This window comes from Pongo abelii, chromosome 1 (genome assembly GCF_028885655.2).
Source record: "Pongo abelii isolate AG06213 chromosome 1, NHGRI_mPonAbe1-v2.0_pri, whole genome shotgun sequence".
NCBI lineage: Eukaryota > Metazoa > Chordata > Mammalia > Primates > Hominidae > Pongo > Pongo abelii.
In genome coordinates this window covers 223,804,726-223,828,925 of record NC_071985.2, presented here as the reverse complement: position 1 = coordinate 223,828,925, position 24,200 = coordinate 223,804,726, and the positions used below count along the sequence as shown (strand labels likewise).

Here is a 24,200-nt window from a genome sequence, read left to right as displayed (position 1 = left end):
CCGTCTCCACTAAAAATACAAAAAAATTAACCGGGTGTGGTGGGGCACACCTCTAGTCCCAGCTACTTGGGAGGCTGAGGCAGGAGAATCGCTTGAGCCCCAGAGGCAAAGGTTTCAGTAAGCAGAGATCGTGCCACTGCACTCTAGCTTGGGCTACAGAGTGAGACTCCATCTCACACACACACACAAAAGAAATGAAAACAACAATTTGTACATGAGTTCAGAACAGAATTATTTATTTATTCCCCAAACTAGAAACAATCCAAATGTCTATCAACAGATAAATGGATAAGCAAATGATGATATAATTGCATAATGGAATACCACTCAGCAATGAAAAGGAACAAACCACTCATACAACAACACAGATGAGCCTCAGAAACGTGATGCTAAGTGAAAGAAGCCAGACCAAAAAAATTACATGCTATTATTCCATTTCTATGAAATTTCTGGAAAAGGCAAAAACCATGCAAAGTAGATCAGAGGTTGGCTGGGGGCAAGAGCAGAGACTGACTACAAATAGGCCCAAGGGAACGTTTTGGGGTGATGGAAGTTTTCTAAAAGTGGATTATGGTGATGGCTACACAACAGTATAAATTAAAGGTCATCCAAATGTGTACTTACAATGTTTGAATTGTATGACATGTAAATTATCTCATTAAATCTGTATTTTAAAAAAATAACTGTGCTGTGAAGTTTGACATATTTTAAAGTAGGATGTCTTAGCCGGGCGTGGTGTTGCATGCCTGTAGTCCTAGCTACTCAGGAAGTTGAGGCTAAAAGATTGCTCGACCTCAGGAGTTCCAGGCTGCAGTGAGCTATGATCATGCCACTGCACTCCAGCCTGGGCAACAGAGCAAAGACGTGGTCTTTATAAAAATTAAAAACTGGCCGGGCACAGTGGCTCACACCTCTAATCCCAGCGCTTTGGGAGGCTGAGGTGGGTGGATCACTTGAGGTCAGGAGTTCGAGACCAGCCTGGCCAACGTGGTGAAACCCTGTCTCTACTAAAAATAAAAACATTAGCTGGGCATGGTGGCGCACACCTGTAGTCCCAGCTACTTGGGAGGCTGAGGCAGGAGAATCGCTTGAACCTGGGAGGTGGAGGTTGCAGTGAGCCCAGATCGCGCCACTGCCCTCCAGCCTGGAGACACAGCCAGACTCCATCTCAACAACGACATCAAAAAAGGCCGGGCACGGTGGCTCAAGTCTGTAATCTCAGCACTTTGGGAGGCCAAGACGGGCAGATCACGAGGTCAGGAGTTTGAGACCAGCCTGGCCAAGATGGTGAAACCCCACCTCTACTAAAAATACAAAAATTAGCTGGGTGTGGTGGCGGGCGCCTGTAATCCCAGCTACTTGGGAGGCCGAGGCAGGAAAACTGCTTGAACCCGGGAGGCGGAAGGTGCAGTGAGCTCAAAAAAAAAAAAAAAAAAATCTAAAACTCAAACTTCTGAATAACAATTTCCTCCTAGCAAGAAGGGACTCAGTAAGATAAGAAGCGCTGCTTGGCTACTTTGCAAATCTCTTTAATGTCTGGCTTAAGATGGCTGGATTTTCGTATCTGCCTCTGCATTTAACCTGGTCCATCTCGCGGGTCACATAGCGTCTACAAAACGGGAAGGGGTTCAATGCCATTATCTCCGGGCCTGGGTGAAAGACTCAAGTCCTGACCCCATCATACTCCGACCAACACATACCCTGCCTGCGCTGTCTGCGCCTGGGTCTCTTCACCCGCAGTGAGCGGTCGCACGGCCCCACATCAGGGTCGCCCTGAGGCTCAGCCTTCCCCGGCCCCATTCCGAGTGCGCACAGGACTGAACGAGCACGCCCGGCCCCTGCTCCGGAGCGGAGGGACACGACGCCGATGCTCACGATGCAGCGCAGTGACCTGAGGAAGGAGCGACGGGCGCTCGCGCCAAAGGCGTCCGAGTGCCTGGTAGACTGTAAAGCGCGGTCCTGCGTGAGTTGCTATGGCTACAGCTGCGCCAGGAGGACGGCCTGCAGGACCGAGGTGCAGCTGGGACGAGCGGAGAGCTCTGCGCGTGGGCGGGGAGCCCCGAACCTCGCCGGGGCAATGTCATCTAGGTGCTCGGCGCTCTACTGATCCGGCCCCCCGGGCGTGGGCGGGCACGTTTGCCTCGGATGGTCTAACAGGCGTCGGGGAGAGCCAATGGCGTGGCTTCACGGCTCCACCCCTTCCATTCGATTGGCCGGCGCCGAAAAGCCGGGCGTGAGCGGCCGCAGCCTCTGGAGGGAGCCGCCGCGGGTCTCTCCCTCACTCGTCCTCCGCGCGTCGCAGCTCTACTGTTTTTCTCTGTCCGCCGCCATGGCCCAGTGAGTGACTCGCCAGGGGTAGCCCGGCTCGGCCTCAGCGGGCGGAGAACTCTTTGGGGGTCGGGATCTCCCTCGTTCTCTCCGACGCCTCCCACCCTGGGGGTCGCCTGAGCTCAGTTGGGGCTCAGTGACCCTGGCCCTACCGCGTCTTGGGCCCGGAGCTCCTTCCCTGCGGGTCCGGCCCCTGCCCTCTCGGCCGCGCAGGCATGGGGCGGGGCGGGTCCCTTCGAGGGCCAGGGAGGAGGCGCGGCCAGGCCTCGCCGAGTCTGCAGGGACACCTGCGGGACGCGTGCCAGCCGGAGCCGGGCGCGAGGGCGGGGCTGGGGGCCGCCTGCCCGGCAGAGGCTCTGCAGCGTGCGCGCCCGGCTTCGGGGGGCCCGCGGGAGGCGCGGAGGAAAGTGCAGACTCCCAGTCACGGCCAAATGTGGGAGGACCGGGCCCCTGGGTTGCAGCGCGTCGAGTGTTGCTGAGTCTTTCCTTTGTTCTGTTTCTACCCCTCTAGAGCTGACATCGCGCTGATCGGATTGGCCGTCATGGGCCAGAATTTAATTCTGAACATGAATGACCACGGCTTTGTGGTAAGCGGCGTGGGCGCATTGTCTTCTCTCTGGTTCCCGGGCGCCTTAGCCGAGGCCGGCGATGGGTCTGGGAGCTCACGGGTCTCCTGGCCGTACTTTGCGAATGTGCTCTGTTGCTGCTCGTGGCATTTTTGTTTGGAAAGGAGAAGCACCCTGTAGGCGTGGGCGGGCCGATCCCGAACTTAGTCCTGCGGAGTGTGCCTGTGGGTCCGTGAGGTTCACAGCCCGAATGAACAGATCAGTGTCTTAAGTAGAGAAGAAGGGTGCGGGAGGAGAACCCTTGCTGGCTGTGTAGAGCTCTAACTTGATTGCCTGATGAGATGTGGGGAGAGTGAAAATGTTTCTTCTAAGTGCTAAAGTGGCTTAGACGCCAGAATGATCAATAACAACAAGATAGAGCCTGTTGAACCGGCCAGTTCCTGGATTTGATTCTGAGTCCTAACAGGTTGGTTGTGGATTCTACCTGATACGCCGGGGGTAGTTGGCCTTCGTCTCGGTTGTCTGCCGTTTTCATCCTACTGAGGTGACATAACTTTACAGTGAGCCTCCCACAGCTGGGGGAAGAAAAGGCAAAGGCAGGTCTGACCTCCCCAGAACTTGGGCTGAATGGAAAGGTCATTGTTACTTGGGCCACAGTCTGAAAGTCTTGTGTGTCCTGGATCTCCTACTCAGGACTTTTGTCCTTCTAGGTCTGTGCTTTTAATAGGACTGTCTCCAAAGTTGATGATTTCTTGGCCAATGAGGCAAAGGGAACCAAAGTGGTGGGTGCCCACTCCCTGAAAGAGATGGTCTCCAAGCTGAAGAAGCCCCGGCGGATCATCCTCCTGGTGAAGGCTGGGCAAGCTGTGGATGATTTCATCGAGAAATTGGTGAGGCCAGCTCTGCTCTCAGCTGCTACCACGATAACAGCTGTTTTTGGTTTCTTCCTTTAGTTCTCCTTCTTTTAACTCTAGAGATTTTTTTTTTTTTTAATTTCTGCTAAGCTCTGACCAAATGATTGCTTAACTGTCGCAGTGTTGGTTAACTTGATCAGCACTTAGGAAGTAACTTTGTCCTTTGGTGGTAGTAATTCTGAGAATACTAACAGACATTTCAATAAACATTAAGGCGGGGCACAGTGGCTCAGGCCTGTAATCCCAGCACTTTGGGAGGCTGGTTCAGATGGATCGCTTGAGCCCAGGAGTTCGAGACCAGCCTGGGCAACATGGCGAAACCCTGTCTCTACATAAAATTAAAAGATTAGCTGGGTATGGTGGTGCAAGCTTATGGTCCCAGCTACAAGCTTATGGTCCCAGGTTCGAGACCAGCCTGGCCAACATGGTGAAACCCCGTCTCTACTAAAAATATAAAAATTAGCTGGGCGTTGTGGCGCACGCCTGTAATCCCAGTTACTCGGGAGGCTGAGGAATGAGAATCGCTTGAACCTGGAAGGCAGAGGTTACAGTGACCTGAGATCGTGCCACTCCAGTCTGGGCGACAGAGCGAGACTCTGTCTCAAAAAAAAATGAAAATAAAATCAAGATCTCCTTAGGGAATCCTAGGGAACTGGATGCTTATTTTTGTACCAAACAATTTGTTGGCTTTAGCAGGTATATCTTTTTTGGAAGAAAAATGTAGGGGAACCAGTGGAAATAATGTGTTTAGATACTCCAAAATAGTTCTATAGTAACAACTCTGAAAAAACCCAGGCACTCCCATTTAGAAGAAATGTTTTGCTGTAAGCAGTGCAGTGATAGCTCAGGGGAGGCTGAGCTTTCCTTTCTAGAGGAGTGGTGTCAACAGTGGGGTTGTTTCCACGGGGAGAAGGATTTGTAAGCAGTATGCCACTGTTTTTCAAACAAATGACCTAGAAAGGAAGAACACTGAGTTTAAAAAAAGGACATAGTAAATTTTTTGTGTGGCAAGCTGCCTGTGATCAGTTTCAGACAGAGAAAACTGAAAAATGGTGGGTTATTCTTCAGTATAGGAAAATACTAAGTAATGTTAACTGGAGCCTTGTAGGGGGAAGATTGAATAATATAAAGCCCAGGCTGGGCACGGTGGCTCATGCCTGTAATCTCAGCACTTTGGGAGGCGGAGGTGGGTGGATCACAAGGTCAGGAGATCGAGACCATCCTAGCTAACACAGTGAAACTCCATCTCTACTAAAAATACAAAAAATTAGCCAGGCGTGGTGATGGGTGCCCGTAGTCCCAGCTACTTGGGAGGCTGAGGCAGGAGAATGGCGTGAACCCGGGAGGCAGAGCTTGCAGTGAGCCGAGATCGTGCCACTGCATTGCAGCCTGGGTGACAGAGCAAGACTACGTCTCAAAAAATAAAAATAAATAAATAATAATAATAAAGCCCAGCCTGGTTGGTGTGCTGTAGGTAGATCTTCATGTTCAAGGCTCTGTCTCTTCCTGACTGCCGAACTGTTGTCATAAAATCATTCATTCATACACTAAACCATTTGATATGTATTTACTGAATTCCTACTCTCTTCTAGACAGACATTATAGTCAGTGTTTAATCTGTTTACTTAAAAATAGAAGCGGGGTCTTGCTATGCTGTCCAGGCTGGTCTCAAATTCCTGGGCTCAAGCGATCCGCCTGCCTCAACCTCCCAAAGTGTTGGGATTACAGGTGTGAGCCACTGAGCCCGGTCAGCCCTAAACTTTTAAATAGAGTCTAACTCTGGCCACAGAGAGGATTATTGAAGATTAAATAGGCTGAGTGTGTTGGCCTCCTGCCGACCCAGGAGGATCTTTTGAGCCCAGGAGTTTAAGACTAGCCTGGGCAACGAGACCAGCCTGGGCGACATGGTGAGACTCCATCTCAAAAAAAATTTTTTTTTCTTTTGGGACGGGGTCTCCCTCTGTCCCCCAGGCTGGAGTGCAGTGGTGCGATCTCAGCTCACTGCAAGCTCCGCCTCCCGGGTTCACACCATTCTCCTGCCTCAGCCTCCCGAGTAGCTGGGACTACAGGCGCCCGCCACAATGCCCAGCTAATTTTTCGTATTTTTAGTAGAGACGAGGTTTCACCATGTTAGCCAGGATGGTCTCGATCTCCTGACCTTGTGATCCACCCACCTCGGCCTCCCAAAGTGCTGGGATAACAGGCGTGAGCCACCGCGCCCGGCCTACAAAAAAATTTTTAAAACTAGCTGGGCATTGTGGTTCAAGGAGTTCAAAGTTGCAGTGAGCCAGGTTTGCACTCCTGCATTCCAAGCTGGGCAACAGAATGAGACTCTTTTTAGACTATGTTTATTTGGAATAAATTCTTGTTTGTTTTAATTTGCCAAGGTATGTTTCATTTTTGGTCCATCTTAATGCTGGTGTCTGGTTACAGGTACCGTTGTTGGATACTGGTGACATCATCATTGACGGAGGAAATTCTGAATATAGGGACACCACAGTAAGTGTTCTTCAGTCCAGATTCTTCCAGGTTCTGAGAACATTCTAGAAAAAAGTGTCAGCATCGCATATGTGACAGTAGGGTGAACTGCCCTGTGGTACTGATCTTTTTGAGATTACTACTGGTATAATAGTTCTCAGCCTTTTTTTCTGTTAAGACACACTTAACAGAAGGGCCGGGTGTGGTGGCTCACACCTGTAATCCCAGTACTTTGGGAGGCCGAGGCAGGTGGACCAAGAAGTCAAGAGATCAAGACCATCCTGGCTAACACGATGAAAACCCGTCTCTACTAAAAATACAAAAAATTAGCCTGGCATGGTGGCATGCGCCTGTAGTCCCAGCTACTCGGGAGGCTGAGGCAGGAGAATTGTTTGAACCTGTGAGGCAGAAGTTGCAGTGAGCCGAGATCATGCCACTGCACTCCAGCCTGGGCGACAGAGTGAGACTCCATCTGAAGAAAAAAAAAAAAAAGACACACTTGGTGGGTGAATTCTCAGTCACACATACAACTCAAAGGATGACTACTCAGATACAGCAGGCTAAGAATTACGTTTTAACTCCTCCCCTTCCCCTTCTAAGTAATCCATATGTCAGTCTATAACTGGTTTAGAACCACTCCTCTAATGGTATCAAATGCTGAGTGAAGTCCTGTGTGCTCTGAAGTGCTGAATGGCATTAAGTTGTATTAAACTTACTCTTAATTGATTCTTATTCAAGGTCTTTTCCAGTAAAATGCCAATGTGTATTTGGCTTAATTGTTTTACTTTGGGGACGAGGTAGGTATCTTGAATGTCCATAGTTGTATTGTATTGTTTTTTAACTCCTACACATAGGGGATTAACTTTCCTGAGTCATCAGTTATTCCTAGATCCTTGGGTCATTTCCTGTAAATGTAGGCTCTCCATTCCTATCTTATACTTCCTCTCATTTATAAGGGAAACATTTTTGGGGAGCATAATGAAACATGGAAGCATAATGAAATTATTTTTCTGTCCTTCAGAGACGGTGCCAAGACCTCAAGGCCAAGGGAATTTTATTCGTGGGGAGTGGAGTCAGTGGTGGAGAGGAAGGGGCCCGGTATGGCCCATCGCTCATGCCAGGAGGGAACAAAGAAGCGTGGTGAGTGCCATCAGCACTGTGCCCATCTCTGTACAAGGGAGCTGGACTTGGAGAACGAATAAGCCAGGAGCAGTTCTGCCACCCTGATCTCTGGTGCCCTGAGTGTGACAGCTAGGAGTTGCTGGCAATTTCTTTTATCTAGACATTTTGTTGCTTCGATATAATATATGTGCACAATCCTTTTTTGCCTTTTTTCTTCTGTTATTTCTATCAAGACTGATACCTGACGTTCTAAATAGGCCTTTTTTTTTTTTTCCCCCGCCCAGGCGGGAGTGCAGTGGTGAGATCTTAGCTCACTGCAACCCCCGTCTCCTGGGCTCAAGCAATTCTTGTGCCTCAGCCTCCCAAGTAGCTGGGACTACAGTTGCACACCACCATGCCTGGCTAATTTTTGCCTTTTAGTAGAGACAGGGTTTCACCATGTTACCCTGGGTGGTCTTGAACTCCTGACCTTAGGCAGTCTGCCCGCCTTGGCCTCCCAAAGTGCAGGGATTACAGGCATGAGCCACCACGCCCGGCCTCTAACTAGGCTTTAAGGAAGCAGTTTAGATAATGTTCTGTGCAATGTCTGGATGTAGGAATAAGGTCTGCCTCTTTTAGCTGATATATAGCCCAAAAGTAACTTTATGTAATAATCGTGGGTAACAGGCTGGGCATAATGCCCCATGCCTGTAATCCCAGCACTTTGGGAAGCTGAGGTGGGAGGATCATTTGAATCCAGGAGTTGAAGTCTAGCCTGGACAACATAGTGAGATCCTGTTTCTACAAAAAAAGTAAAACAAAAATATTTTTGATTAAAAAATATAAATTGGCCGGGCATGGTGGCTCACGCCTGTAATCCCAGCACTTTGGGAGGCTGAGGCAGGCAGATCACCAGGTCAGGAGATCTAGACGATCCTGCCAACATGGTGAATTCCCGTCTCTACTAAAAATACAAAAATTAGGCAGGCATGGTGGCGTGCGCCTGTAGTCCCAGCTACTTGAGAGGCTTAGGCAGGAGAATCGCTTGAACCTAGGAGGCGGAGGTTAGTGAGCTGAGATCGTGCCACTGCACTTCAGCCTGGGTGACAGAGTGAGACTGGGTCTCAAAAACAAAACAAAACAAATATATATATATATAAATAATCATGGGTAATCCACTTGCCCCGGCCTCCTGAAGTGCTGGGATTACAGGCGTGAGCCACCGCGCCTGGCCTGAAATATGATTCTTTAAGGCTGGACACGGTAGCTCACACCTGTAATCCCAGCACTTTGGGAGGCTGAGATGGGAGGATCACTTGAGGTCAGGAGTTCAAGACCAGCCTGGCCAACATGGTGAAACCCCCGTCTCTACTAATAATACCAAAATTAGCTGGGCATGGTGGAGGGCACCTGTAATCCCAGCTGCATGGGAGGCTGAGGCACGAGAATCACTTGAACCTGGGAGGCGGAGGTTGCAGTGAGCCAAGATCTCACCACTGCACTCCATCATGGGTGATAGAGTGAGACTTGGTCTCAGTAAAAAAGAAAAAATGATTCTTTTTTTGAGATGGAGTCTTGCTCTGTTGCCCAGGCTGGAGTGCAGTGGCTCGATCTCTTCTCACTGCAAGCTCCACCTCCTGGGTTCACGCCATTCTCCTGCCTCAGCCTCCTGAGTAGCTGGGACTACAGGCGCCCGCCACCACGCCCGGCTAATTTTTTGTATTTTTAGTAGAGACGGGGTTTCACCGTGTTAGCCAGGGTGGTCTCAATCTCCTGACCTCGTGATCCGCCCGCCTCGGCCTCCCAAAGTGCTGGGATTACAGGCGTGAGCCACTGCACCCAGCCAAAAATGATTTTTTAAATTACCTTTCTGGTGCATGAGTCTGGGGATTCTCTTCAGTGTGTTATTAATAAAACACAGAAGTAGAGAGGCCTTTCTGCTTCTCAAAAGTTTAAACAGCTGTGTGTACAGTGGCTTGCACCTGTAGTGCCAACTATTCAGGAGACTGAGGCGAGAGAACTGCTTGAGCCCAGGTGTTCAAGGCCAGCCTGGACAACATAGCGAGACCCTGTTTCTTTAAAAAAAAAAAAAAAAAAAAAGATTTGAAAATACTTATCTCGAAGCACCTGCACAGTGAGCAGTTAGAAAGGCAGCCAGCAGACAATGCATGTAAAAGTATTTGACATACGGAGTGCTCCAGTTGTTTCCATCAGTTCTCTTTCCTCATAGTGTGGTGGCAGAAGTACAAGTGGCACCTTTACCAGAAGGACACTGTAAAAGTTCAGTGAAGCTCTGCAGTTTCCGGTGTAGCTGTCTTCATCCCTAATCCTAAATGTTAACTTCACAACCCTGTAAGATTTCATGTCTGTACCAGAAACTTTTTGTGAGGAAACCCTGGCTGGCCAATAGGGAGCAGAACAGTGAGGGAAAGTCTCAGGAGTAATACATCCCCATGCTGAGCTGTGGAAGGAATGAACAGCGGCCTTTCTCTGAATGGTCATGTAGCTCTCAAAAACGCTGCCTGGTTCTTAATCCAAATGTCCAGAACCATTCTGTGCCTGGCAGCACACATCCAGACAAATAAAAGAGGGTCTGTTCACTTGCTAAAAGCCATTATAAGGAGAAATAAAGAAAAGGGAAAAAAATTAAGAGGATCTCTAAAGGAACTTTCGTATTGCTTGCTATTTGCAATCATACCGTCTGCTGCTGCTGCAATAGAAATTTCTGAGCCTGGTGCGATGGCTCGTGCCTGTAATCTCAGTGACTCAAGAGGCTGAGGTGGGAGGAGTGCTTGAGCCCAGGAGTTCAAGACCAGCCACATCAACATAGGGAGACCCCATCTCTGCAGCAACAACAAAAAATTAGCCACGCATGGTGGTTCATGCCTATAGTCCTAGCACTTTGGGAAGCTGAGGTGTGAGGATTGCTTGAGGCCAGGAGCTCAACACCAGCCTGGGCAACATAGCAAGTTCCTGTCCCTACAAAAAAATGTTTTTAATTAGCTGGGTGTGATGGCACAAACCTGTAGCCCCACCTACTTGGGAGGCTGAGGCAGGAGGATCACCTAAGTCCAGGAGTTTGAGGCTGCAGGGAGCCGTGATTGTGCCACTGCACTCCAGCCTGGGCAACAGAGTGAGACCCTGTCTCTAAGAAGACATTTCTTCTGGTGCTTTGGTGATGCTTCTGCTCAGCCTTTCTGTCTGTAGTCTCAGTCCGATAGTCCAGTCTCTGCTTTGAGGGCCCACCAGGATCTGGAGGAGGGGGCCAGTTTCAGTCAAGGGTCTGAAGATGACCTTGAGAACTTAGCACATTCATTATCTTTTTGTGGGCACTTCCACCTCCCATTAGAAAGAAAAAGATGGGCCCAGTGCAGTGGTGGCTTATGCCTGTAATCCCAGCACTTTGGGTATCCACGGTGGGTGGATCACTTGAGCTCAGGAGTTTGAGACCAGCATGGCAAAACCCCATCTCTACAAAATCCAAAAAAATGAGCTGAGCGTGGTGTCACATACCTGTAGTCTCAGCTACTTAGGGGTCTGAGGCAGGAAGGTCACTTGAATCTGGGAGGTTGAGGAGGCTGCAGTGAGATCACACCACTGCACTCCAGCCTAGGTGACAACATGAGAGAGACCCTGTCTCAAAAAAAAAAAAAAAAGAAAGGAAAAGATGGGGGTTGGTGTCTATGGGTATGTAATTGGGCTCTCAGCCCATCTCTTCTCATTAGCTGAACCGCACTGTTTCTTCACACAGGCCCCATATCAAGACTATCTTCCAAGGCATTGCTGCAAAAGTAGGAACTGGAGAACCCTGCTGTGACTGGGCAAGTTCTGGGCTACTCTTTAAAGCCAGTTGGCAACATGGGCGTGTCTAAGTGATGAAGTGCACACAGAAAGGCCACCGTGGTCTCCCAGTGGTTAGCTTGGTGACATAAACGTCTCAATCTTTGATCGCTAGCATATCTGATGCCTAGAATGCATTCCTGCTGTTCACATCTTTGTATCTTAACTGACTGTTCATAGCCTTGAGGTTGATATTGAAAGCAGCCTTCTGTAATTCATCTAAAAGATGGATTCCTTAAAAAGGAATAGGATGAAGTGAAGTAAGATTTTTTTGAGCCATATTATTCCACGGCCAAAGGAAAGAATGTCAGATTCAAAAGTGGCGTTTGCTTGCATGGGGGAAAGGAAGAGGATTGAATGTACTGTTGCGGTGTCAGACGTCCTGGCCATGAATGTGGAAAATCCCCCTTCCCGTAGTGTGGGGTTCAGGCATTCTGTGCTTGAACAAAGTAACCTGTGGACTTCACCCTCACTGAATGTGAAGGAGGCCTAGCCTAGTTCATACTACAGTGGTGCGATCTTGGCTTACTGCACCCTCTGCCTCCCAGGCTCAAGCGATCCTCCTGCCTCAGCCTCCTGAGTAGCTGGGACTGCAGGTGCATGCCACCACACCTAGCTAATTTTTGTATTTTTTATAGAGATGGGGTTTCACCACGTCGCCCAGGCTGGTCTCAAACTCCTGGACTCTCAAGTCATCTGCCTGCCTTGGCCTCCCAAAGTGCTGAGGTTATAGGCATGAGCCACCATGCCCAGCCTCACGTTGCTGGTAAAGTAAACTTTATCTCATATTGTAGTTCAGCCCATGCTGTGGATGGAAAAAAACATTAGGCTCAGGAGACCCGCGTGGCAATTCTGGCTTTCCATTAACTGTGACATCAGGCAAGCCACGTCCCTTCTTGGACTTCGGTTTCCTTATCTGTAAGATATGGGGTTGGATTACATGATCTCCAAGCTCTCTTTAGCTCCTGATTCCCTTTAATTTTATATCAGCAATTTTAATGTGAATTTTATTATTCAATTTTATTTTATATGAGATCAACGGTGAGGTTGAAATAAGGACTCAGGCCTATGAGGAATCCGGGAAGCCCTCCCTCCTAGGCCTGCCAGTGCTTGGTGGCTTTGGCTACAGCAGCTCACCTGTCCTTACCTTTTCACCAGTGGTCGGCCATTGAGCTCAGTCAGAATCTGCTTAGGGTAGAAAGAGGCTGGTGCTGGTACTGATGTAAAGGGCTGAGTAATCTTCTCATTAGTGTGAAGGATTGGAAAGGGACTTCTGTTCCCTGACAGTAGATTACTGCGGTAAAAGGCCAGGCGCAGTGGCTCATGCTTGTAATCCAGCATTTTGGGAGGATCCCTTGAGCCCAGGAGTTCAAGGCTGCAGTGAACAGTGGTCATACCACTGCACTCCAGCCTGGGTAACAGAGAGAGACCCTGTCTCTTAAACAGAAACAAAAACAAAAAGATCACTGCAGTAAAAAGGACTGGTAGCAACTTTTTTTTTTTTTTGAGACAGTCTTGCTCTGTCGTCCAGGCTGGAGTGCAGTGGCGTAATCTCAGCTCACTGCAATTTCTGCCTCCTGGGTTCAAGCGATTCTCATGCCTCAGCCTCCAGTGTAGCTGGGATTACAGGCATGTGCCACCATACCTGGCTAAGTTTTGTATTTTTGGTAGAGATGAGGTTTCACCATGTTGCCCAGGCTGGTCTTAAACTCCTGACTTCAAGTTATCGGCCCACCTCGGCCTCCCAAAGTGTTGGGATTATAGGCGTGAGCCACTGGCACCCAGCCTGCAACTTCTTTTTAGATACACATACTTAGGACAAAGTCGTGAAGAGAAGCACAGTCCTTCCCCCTACGTGTGTTGATCAAGCAGGCCCTCCTTAGTTCATGGCTGAAGTGGCAGGAAGGGTAAGGTGAAGTAAGATGTTAGCAGCCATGTTACTGCATGGCTAGAGTGTCAAAATCAGAAGTCAGCGGGGGCAGCAATAGAAACATGGACAAGGCCAGGCATGGTGGCTCATGCCTGGAATCCCAGCACTGTGAGAGGCTGAGGTGAGTGGGTCACCTGAGGTCAGGAGTTTGAGACCAGTCTGGCCAACATGGTGAAACTCCATCTCTACAAAAATACAAAAATTAGCTGAGTGTGGTGGTGTGCTCCTGTAATCCCAGCTCATCAGGAGGCTGAGGCGTTAGAATTGCTTGAACCCAGGAGGCAGAGGTTGTGGTGAGCCAGGATCACACTGCTGCACTCCAGCCTGGGCAACAGAGCGAGACTCTGTCTCAAAAAAAAAAGAAACATGGGCAGTGAAGTCCTGATGTAAGCGTCAGTCGTATCGGTCCAGGTGGTGACAGCCAGCAGAAAGACTGCCCAGGTCATCCAAACACCTGGCCTCCTGGGCAGGTGCGTCCCTGTCATGGAGCTGGGTGTAGATGACTGAGAGTCTGATGCCATGAACTGTTTGGCTCTCATCACTCCCTTTGTTCCAGTTCTTGACAACTAAATAATTTGTGGATAATCTGGCTTCCCAGTTGCTTGTCTATAGGGCCAGAATGTGTTGACCAGACTAACATTTGTAACCACGAAGACCCATAGTTAAGGTTTTCATCCTACATTCATAAACTGGTATTCTGGTTTTATACATCTTGCTAGTTTATAAATAAAGATCTGGTCTTTATTTATATTTATAAATATAATGATGGGGCCTTGGAGGGACTCCTTTCTGGGCTTACAAGGTTGAGACCTTGGATCTAGGGTTATTTTACTTTTCATTAGCCATTAGGAACAACTACAATACATTTATATTTTGAAAAAAAAAACAAGTGATTTAATTAGCCAATATATTTTAACCTCTAGTTGCTAGAAAAGTGGTAACTCTGAGAAAAAGAGGACTTTTTTTCTTGTGGGTGGGGGCTGGGAAGGTGGGGAGTTGCTTTGAATGATGAGAAAGTAGAAAATACAGGCTAGAGAGCCATAGGTATTGAAAGTGAATTCAGGGACTTTGAGAAACCTTGAGAAGAATGAGTCTAGAATTAGTGTTAAATAATATTGTACTGGACTGAAGCTTGCTTTGAATTGCTATATGATTCTTGTATCAAAAATGCTATACTCATTTTATACTTGTTATTTTTTGTGTGGAGAGGTAGCCTTGCCAGGGACATTGGCATGAAAGCTGATGTGGACTTCTCTGGTGTGTCGCCTGTCTCTCTGAAGGCCTCTTGGTGCCTGTTGTCCTGACAGGTGGGAGATGAGGGAGCAGGCCACTTCGTGAAGATGGTGCACAACGGGATAGAGTATGGGGACATGCAACTGATCTGTGAGGCATACCACCTGATGAAAGACGTGCTGGGCATGGCGCAGGATGAGATGGCCCAGGTGAGGCCCCGGCACTGCCTCTGTGTCCATTCTGCAGGGAGTGCTCACTTTGCCACGGACACCGAATCTTTTCTTCATTCCTATCCCCTTGGCCATTTGGGTGGCCTGCATGGACTCAGCCTAATTTAAGGGAAACTGTTAGTAATAGGGCCGTACACTATGCTAGTTAGTCACTAAGCAGAAAGTCCCTACAGAGTCTGGGTGGTTATCATCGCCACCATTTAGCGTAGCTTACCTGGTGTCAGGCACTGTGTCACTCCACAGACCTGTCTCGTTTACTCCTACAGTTGTCGCACATGGCAGATGCAGCAGAAGCTTTCTTTCCTGATCAAGTTGGGATTGGTTTTTTGATTGTTAATCCGAAAAGTCAGTCCAAGTAGGGAAGCTGAAGCATTTCCCCCAACATTTTATTATGAAAATATTCAAGCATGCAGCACAGAAGTTTGAGAGTTTTACAGTGAACACCTGGATACGCACCGCCTCCTTTCTCCCATCCACAGGTTCCTGTACTTGCTTTCTCAATGTCTGTCCATCCCCCAGCAATTTCATCTTATTTTTTGGATACATTGAAAGTAAACTGCAGGTATCCATACTTTTGTTTTCCCTAAATACTTTAGATGAATGTATCTTTATCATGAGGTAAACATAGCTTTTAACTAAAACCATAGAAAAGGACTTTCACCCGCCATTTTCTGGAGGGCCAAGGCCTTCTCGTTAAGTATGGTTTGCTGATACGCTTTCTAGTCATGTCTTATCATCTAGAATTTCTAGTTTCAGTTATTTCCAGTGGGATGTGATTTACAGACACTAGCAAGGCATACAGTATAGAAGCTTTCCAGATTTTTTGTTGTTTTCCTCCTAGTTTTTTATTCATGTCATCCTCACTTATTTTATTATTTGTTTCACTGGCTTGCTGTTAATTGTTCTAAAACATTGCCTTAGTTTTCTTTCACAGAAACAGTGCTTTTCTTTTTGTGTTCATTTTTAATTGGTATATATAATATTTAATGTGTTCACTCAGCAAACACATGAGTGCTTTACTATATGCCAAGCATGATTCTAAATGCTGGGGATATACTAGTGAAGAAAGGAAAGTGCCTGCCCTCCATGAGCTGGGAAGACAGACAGAAATAAATAAACAATATCAAACTAGTTAGCGATGACTGTGAGAACGAAGAGTAAACTGGGACGAGATCCGGTGATTGCAGAAGGCTTCTGAGGAGGCGACAGTGCACAGAGACCTAAGTGAAGTTAGGAGCCCTTGGCTCTGAGGAGACAACACTTCTGGTGGCCAGAAATTCAGTATAACCAGGTTCAGAACAAACACAACTGACTCTGAGTTAGCGTAAAACTCAACCAGCAGGAGCAGAAGTCCCCAGGCAGACGCGAGCAGAGCCTGTTGGCAACCATGAGCATCGGTCAGCATGGACGTTGGACAAGGGGCTTCCTTACTCAGCCCTCGTTCCTCTAACGTGGTTCTCTCCTGTGTTCTGCACGTAGGCCTTTGAGGATTGGAATAAGACAGAGCTAGACTCATTCCTGATTGAAATCACAGCCAATATTCTCAAGTTCCAAGATACCGATGGCAAACACCTGCTGCCAAAGATCAGGGACAGCGCCGGGCAGAAGGGCACAGGGAAGTGGACCGCCATCTCCGCCCTGGAGTACGGCGTACCCGTCACCCTCATTGGTAATGTTATGCTTTTCACTTGGGCCCTTTCGTCCACTATTCTGATCTTGATGTCTGGAGGACTGATACAGACTGGTCTTTAGAGAATCTTTTCAGCCCTCTTCAGCTTTCAGAGTGCCTTTTGCTCTTTCTTGCGTTGAAGAAACTGACAGTGTGAGAGAGGCTGACACTGCTTTTGATTCTCTTCTTTGTCGTTCTTATCTCGTTCGTACAAACTGTGAGGTAAATTCAGAAGTGACTGTCCTTCCTATCCAGTTTTATCTTGAATATTTTAGCATTCGTGATGTAATTGTAGTCAGTGATCTAAGATCTTATTTATGAGGCAGGTAACTTGGGTGAACTTTTTCATAGAAAAGTTCATGAATAAGAGGGCCGGGCACAGTGGTTCACGCCTGTAATCCCAGCGCTTTGGGAGGCCGAGGTGGGTGGATCATGAGGTTAGGAGATCGAGACCATCCTGGCTAACATGATGAAACCCCATTTCTACTAAAAATACAAAAAATTAGCCAGGTGTGGTGGCACGCGCCTGTAGTCCCAGCCACTCGGGAGGCTGAGGCAGGAGAATTGCTTGAACCTGGGAGGCAGAGTTTGCAGTGAGCTGAGATGGCACCACTGCACTCCAGCCTGGGTGACAGAGCGAGACTTCATCTCAAAAAAAAAAAAAAAAAATTAGCCGGGTGTGGTGGCAGTTGCCTATAATCCCAGCTACTCAGGAGGTTGAGCCATGAGAATCGCTTGAACCCGGGAGGCAGAGGTCACAGTGAGCCAAGATCATGCCACTGCACTCAAGCCTGGGCAACAGAATGAGACTCCATCCCCACGAGCAACATATGCTTGTGTACTCAGAAATTATTAAAAATTTCCTTTTTTCCCCCCAGATATTAAAAAAATTAAAATTACCTATCCATTTGAGTCCTTGTTGTTTTGCTAAGTTCCTTCTCCTTCCTCTTTTAGAAGAAAGCCACTATCCTGAAGTTGGTGTGTATCCTGCCCACTTGTTTTTTTATCTTACATTAGTGAGCTAAGCATCAAAACTCAGAAAGATAAGGAAATAATATAAAGAAATAAACATAAAACAAGAGAGGATTAACAATATCAAAATCTTGGCCAGCGGGGGTTTTTTTCTGTGTGTTTGTTTTTTGAGACGGAGTCTTGCTGTGTCGCCCAGGCTGGAGTTCAGTGGCATGATCTCGGCTCACTGCAACCTCCACCTCCTGGGTTCAAGTGATTCTCCTGCCTCAGCCTCCCGAGTAGCTGGGATTACAGGCATGTGCTACCATGCCTGGCTAATTTTTGTGTGTTATTAGTGGAGACGGGGTTTCACCGTATTGGTCAGGCTGGTCTCAAACTCCTAACCTCAGGGGATCTGCCTGCCTCAGCTTCCAAAAGTGCTGGGATTGCAGGCATGAGCCACCGTGCCCAGCAAAGGTGGTTCTAAGCGTAAAATACATAGACTTCTGGCAGGAATGAAAAAGGAGAACGAAAGATGCCTCTCGTGGTTAATGAAAGGCTGATCTTTGCTTCTGGCAGAATGTTCTCACTATATTAAAACAGAATTGGGCCGTGTGCCTGTAATCCCAGCACTTTGGGTGACCGAGGTGGGCGGATCACGAGGTCAGGAGTTTGAGACCAGCCTGACCAACATGGCGAAACCCCATCTCTACTAAAAATACGAAAGTTAGCCAGGCATGGTGACGCACGCCTATAATCCCAGCTACTCAGGAGGCTGAGGCAGGAGAATCACTTGAATCGGGGAGGCGGAATTTGCAGTGAGCCAAGATCGCACCACTGCACTCCAGCCTGGGCGACAGAGCGAGACTCCGCCTTAAAAAAAAAAGAAGCATCTCAAAAATAATAAAACAGAATTTTTCCTGTTTGCTCCTCTGGATACAGGTTGCCTTTCTCTCCCTTGACTCTTCTCACTTTTTGACCTCCCTGTTCATTGTGCCTCGCCCTGTTGATGAACTGTGTGGTGTAAGGCAGAGTAAGGAGGGAAGTCGGTGGTTTCTACAGTTCCGTGCTGTATAGAAGGAAGTTGGCTGCTTTTAGCAGATCTGAGCCATAACATAGGTGAGGAGGGAGGGGCCGATAGCTAGGCGCAATTTATTCATCACGGACTCAAGTATATGTGTAAGTATTAGGATCTCAGAATCCTACTCTTCTCCTGTGCATCCATAGACCTCTTCCCCCAGGGTGGCTGGGCCCACCCCCTGGCTGGGAGCCATCATTATTTGTGAACTAACAGGGAAGTCTTCCAGCTGCCCTCTCCCCCTCTAACAGGAAAGGTTTGCCTCATAGCCTGTTGCACCAGTCATCTTACAAAGCTTCCTTCTAGAAATGCTAAGTCATCCTGTGTGTGCATTTGGGCCAGGAGAGAGGTAGCTGCTTTCGTGTGTTTGGAGTAGGGTTAGCAGTCTCAAGCCATAGCTGCTCCTCTTTCCTCAGAAATAAAGTCCTCTGTTAGTTCCCCGAGATTTTACTTCATTTTGTCTATGGGGGAAAAAAGTGGTTAAAGAGTCATTTATTCTAACTGTAAGTTGTCAGTTGAGCAAGTAGTCTTTTATAAGGGATACTTTCTGAAAATACTAAATGTCTTCATATTAAAATCCTACATTGACTTTTTAATTCAAATGAAGTAAAGTGGTTAAACTTTAATGATTACGGCTATACTGAAAACCATAAAATATAAAAACCTAACATTTTTTTGACAGGTGAGGGTGTGAGTCTGTAAATGTGACTTATCAATGTAAAATCTTCAAAAAAAAAATTAAAGTCCTCTAAATTGAATTTGAAATTTTACTCATGGACCAACACTGAGTATTCTACGTAACAGTGGTTTTTATTTTATTTTACTGGTTTTAGAGACAGGGTCTCACTGTGTTGCCCAGGCTGGAGAGCAGTGGTGTGATCACGGCTCACTGTAGCCTTGAACTCCTGGGCTCAAGTGATCCTCCCACCTCAGCCTCCCAAAGTGCTGGGATCACAGGTGTTAGCCACCTTGCCCAGCCATAACAGTGGTTTCTATCTCTTCATTTTCCCTCAAAACTCCCTTTTGAATTTCATGTTAATCTTTGTGATTGAATACTCATATTTATATTGGAAGATTGTCTTAGAGTTTTAGTTATCAAATTAACTGTTTAGAGCTTCTTATAAAAGTTCCTTCCGATCCATGTCAACTTTTGTGGCCTAAGGTTGAAACTTTCAGCTCTTTGTATAAACAGACTTTCCTGCTCCACCTTTCTTCTGGTTGCTATTCGAACTTTGGTAATTTTCACTCACATCCATGTGAAAAGACCACCAAACAGGCTTTGTGTGAGCAATAAAGCTTTTTAATCACCTGGGTGGAGGCAGGCTGAGTCTGAAAAGAGAGTCAGCGAAGGGAGATGGGGTGGAGCCGTTTTATAGGATTTGGGTAGGTAGTGGAGAATTACAGTCAAAGGGGGTTTTTCTCTTACGGGCAGGGCCGAGGGGTCACAAGGTGCTCAGTGGGGGAGCTTCTGAGCCAGGAGAAGGAATGTCACAAGGTTAATCGCTCAGTTAAGGTGGGGCAGGAACAAATCACAATGGTGGAATGTCATCAGTTAAGGCAGGAACCGGCCATTTTCACTTCTTTTGTGATTCTTCGCTTGCTGCAGGCCATCTGGGTGTATACATGCAGGTCACAGGGGATATGATAGTTTAGCTTGGGCTCAGAGGCCTGACAGTAATCTGTTTCCTCTTCCCGATCCCCCCATGTAGGAGAAGCTGTCTTTGCTCGGTGCTTATCATCTCTGAAGGATGAGAGAATTCAAGCTAGCAAAAAGCTGAAGGGTCCCCAAAAGTTCCAGTTTGATGGTGATAAGAAATCATTCCTGGAGGACATTCGGAAGGTGGGACACAGTCCCTGGCAGTGGTCTTTGTTGGTCCCGTGGAAGGCAGTGGGGGTGGGGGTTGTTGTGGGAGAACACTCAAGGCCACGGGATGGCAGGTGGAATGAAGTTCAGCCTTCACTTGGATCTTGACTTAGAGCGTTTTCCTAGAATCTTGGCCCTTCTGGGATCTCCACTGCTGATGAGAATAAGACTGGTAGACATAAGGCGGTCACTCTCCTAATGGCAATCCTAGTAGGTCTCTGTGTCACTCTTTAGGCACTCTACGCTTCCAAGATCATCTCTTATGCTCAAGGCTTTATGCTGCTAAGGCAGGCAGCCACCGAGTTTGGCTGGACCCTCAATTATGGTGGCATTGCCCTGATGTGGAGAGGGGGCTGCATCATCAGAAGGTAAGTGAGAGGCAGCCCAGGGTCCGACGGGAAGGACTCACACGGCTGTGCAGAAGTGCGATCTTGGGACACTTAGCTTGAGCAGTTTCCAGGGATGGTCGCTTAGCCCCATCACTGGACACTGGCAGCAAGATAGGCTTAGATTATCTGGTTCCCTTCTTCACTATACCTCAGTTGCTGTAACTAGATTGTCCACACTACACCTTTTTTTTTTTCTTTTGAGACCGAGTTTCGCTCTTATTGCCCAAGCTAGAGTGCCATGGTATGCGATCTCGACTCACTGCAACTTCCGCCTCCCGGGTTCAAGTGATTCTCCTGCCTCAACCTCCTAAGTAACTGGGATTACAAGGGCACGCCACCACGTCCAGCTAATTTTTTTGTATTTGTAGTAGAAACGGGGTTTCACCATGTTAGCCAGGCTGGTCTCCAACTCCTTGCTTCGGGTGATCTGCCCGCCTCGGCCTCCCAAAGTGCTGGGATTACAGGCGTGAGCCACTGCGCCTGGCTGCACACTACACCTGTTACACCTTTTAAAGTAGGTCTGTGAACTCTCGTGCCCTCTGGCCTTGCCTCTTGGGACTTTGCTCTGTGTTTTCATTGAAAATGTCAAATCATAGAAAACGTAGCATTCCTACACATGACGTTACATCGTTCTCATGTTGGCTGAAGATTCATTTGATGAATGATTTTTCTGAAGTAGATGATTCTGGTGATTCAGATGATTCTAATATTAGCTCTCTTTAGAAATAACTCCAAGAATAGTTTTTATATTTTATTTTCACATTGAAAATCAGTCACATTTGCTTCAGCCTTAAAAAGCGTGTTTATGTAAAATTAAATGAGCGCTGGCAGCGAGCTGCACTTTTTTTCTAAACAGGAAAAGGGTTAACAGCCTGAAGAGATGAGAAATGTAACTTTGTACTTCACTAGGGTATACATCGGCTTCCAACTTACTTCCCTGTTAGAGTTAAGATTCATTGCATTTGGCCAGGCGCGGTGGCTCACACCTGTAATGCCAGCATTTTGGGAGGCCGAGGCAGGCGGACCACAAGGTGAGGAGATCCAGACCATCCTGGCTAACACGGTGAAACCCCATCTCTACTAAAAATACAAAAATTAGCTGGTTGTAGTGGTGCATGCCTATAATCCCAGCTACTCGCAAGGCTGAGACAGGAGAATCGCTTGAACCTGGGAGGTGGAGGTTGCTGTGAGCTGAGATCGTGCCACTCCACTCCAGCCTGGTGACAGAGCGGGACTCTGTCTCAAAAAAAAAAAAAAAAAAAAAGATGCATTGCTTTTTTCCCCCCTCGATTATTTCAGTGTATTCCTAGGAAAGATAAAGGATGCATTTGATCGAAACCCGGAACTTCAGAACCTCCTACTGGACGACTTCTTTAAGTCAGCTGTTGAAAACTGCCAGGTACGTATCCTAGGGCTGGCGCCATGGTTACTCTACCTCCCTGGGGCCATCAGTTTTGATTTTTTTTTTTTTTTTTTTTTTTTTGTGAGACAGAGTCTCGCTCTGTTGCCCAGGCTGGAGTGCAGTGGCATGATCTCGGCTCACTGCAACCTCCGCCTCCTGGGTTCAAGCGATTCTCCTGCCCCAGCCTCCTAAGTAGCTGGGACTACAGGTGTGCCAACATACCCGGCTTTTTTTTTTTTTTTTTTTTTTTTTTTTTTTTTTTTTTTTTGTATTTTTAGTAGAGATGGGGTTTCACCACGTTGGCTAGACTGGTCTTGAACTCCTGACCTCATGATCCGCCCACCTCAGCCTCCCAAAGTGCTGGGATGACAGGCGTGAGCCACCGTGCCTGGCCTAACCATCAGTTTTTCATTTACCCACATTGATATGAATGAAAATCTATCAGTGTCGCCAGGGGCAGATCACTAACCTCTGGCTGTGCGTTTTGTGCTCAGGACTCCTGGCGGCGGGCAGTCAGCACTGGGGTCCAGGCTGGCATTCCCATGCCCTGTTTTACCACTGCCCTCTCCTTCTATGACGGGTACAGACATGAGATGCTTCCAGCCAACCTCATCCAGGTAAGCCTGTGGAGCAGGGGTTAACCTGGCTGGCCCCTGGGGGTCGTGCGCCATGGACTGTCCTGACCAACCTACTCTCTCGTTTCCTAGGCTCAGCGGGATTACTTCGGGGCTCACACCTATGAACTCTTGGCCAAACCAGGGCAGTTTATCCACACCAACTGGACAGGCCATGGTGGCACTGTGTCATCCTCGTCATACAACGCCTGATCATGCTGCTCCTGTCACCCTCCACGATTCCACAGACCAGGACATTCCACATGCCTCATGGCACTGCCACCTGGCCCTTTGCCCTATTTTCTGTTCAGATCTTTTTTAAAAGTGTTGTAAGAGACTCCTGAGGAAGACACACAGTTTATTTGTAAAGTAGCTCTGTGAGAGCCACCGTGCCCTCTGCCCTTGCCTCTTGGGACTGACCAGGAGCTGCTCATGTGCGTGAGAGTGGGAACCATCTCCTTGCGGCAGTGGCTTCTGCGTGCCCCGTGTGCTGGTGCGGTTCCCATCACGCAGACGGGAAGGGTGTTTGCACACTTTGATCAACTGGAACCTCTGTATCATGCGGCTGAATTCCCTTTTTCCTTTAATCAATAAAAGCTACATCAGACTGATGCTCTTCTCCAGATTCTTAGTCTCACCTCGGCCACATGGAGCCATTATCCCCATTGGCAGAAAGATTTTTCTTTAAAAAAAAGACTAGAATAACACAAGAAACACCACATTTAGGATTATGCTTCACTCAGAGGAGGCAGGCAGGGAGGACGCACCAGGTGCTTTAATACACTGGGCATGTTTTCTTTCTCCTCCAGTTGGGCAGTGGGTACATGGACGTTCACTGTAATGTGCTTTTTCTTTCGTCCTTTTTTTTTTTTTTTTTTTGCTCCTGGCAAGCTGTGCGTGACGTGACATTCTTTATGGCTTTTTGTATGTCAAATACTTCATAATAAACTTTCTAGAGAACTACGCTTTAATGATGGGCTCAGCTTGGTCTGATTTATTTCCTTTCCCACACCTGTCTCTACTTGCTCTAAGTCAGGCCCAGGGATTCAGTGTGGGATTTTGAACAAGCTAAGCCCGCTCCTTAAACTAGGCTTTTCACTTTATCTTATTTACTGAGAGAAGATAAAACCTGCCAGCGTGCTGATAGGGTTGTGTGGCCTGGGGCCAATGTGACTGTTTCCCTGCAGCGGTTTGACTTCGTGATGATTTCCCTGGAGTGTTAAGAAAGTCCTAAGAGTTGCCCAAGAGGAGCGAACAGCGCCTGTGTCTCAACAGCTGGAGTCTACAGTGTGACCTCTGACCTCTCAGGGCTAAGGTGAAGGAGACAGTTTTCATTAAATCACCAACTTTTTATTTATTTTATTTTTTTTTTTTTGAGAAGGAGTCTTGCTCTGTCACCCAGGCTGGGGTGCAGTGGCACGGTCTTGGCTCACTGCAAGCTCCACCTCCCGGGTTCACACCATTCTCCTGCCTCAGCCTCCCGAGTAGCTGGGACTACAGGCGCCCGCCACCACGCCCAGCTAATTTTTTTGTATTTTTAGTAGAGACGGGGTTTCACCATGTTGGCCAGGATGGTCTCGATCTCCTGACCTTGTGATCCGCCCACCTTGGCC

General features: G+C 47.8%; 1 protein-coding gene across 1 annotated transcript; it reads left to right on the top strand.

The window, feature by feature from the left end:
- The first annotated feature begins 221 nt into the window (after positions 1-221).
- PGD (phosphogluconate dehydrogenase) lies at positions 222-23,558 on the top strand. The gene is made up of 13 exons (XM_024253269.3): positions 222-2,337; positions 2,840-2,915; positions 3,605-3,784; positions 6,242-6,307; positions 7,308-7,426; positions 11,139-11,208; positions 14,465-14,599; positions 16,100-16,289; positions 20,028-20,158; positions 20,417-20,550; positions 21,871-21,970; positions 22,468-22,590; positions 22,681-23,558. Exons 1-13 carry the CDS (start codon positions 2,174-2,176, stop codon positions 22,798-22,800), a joined length of 1,608 nt encoding a protein of 535 aa, XP_024109037.2. The 5' UTR covers positions 222-2,173; the 3' UTR covers positions 22,801-23,558.
- The last annotated feature ends 642 nt before the right edge of the window (positions 23,559-24,200 follow it).

Coding starts and splice junctions, on each gene's coding strand:
- PGD (XM_024253269.3), top strand. CDS start 2,174: ATGGCGTGGCTTCACGGCTCCACCCCTTCCATTCGATTGGCCGGCGCC. Junction 16,290..20,027: donor CGTACCCGTCACCCTCATTG/GTAATGTTATGC, acceptor CCCCCCATGTAG/GAGAAGCTGTCTTTGCTCGG. Junction 20,551..21,870: donor GGGGGCTGCATCATCAGAAG/GTAAGTGAGAGG, acceptor CGATTATTTCAG/TGTATTCCTAGGAAAGATAA.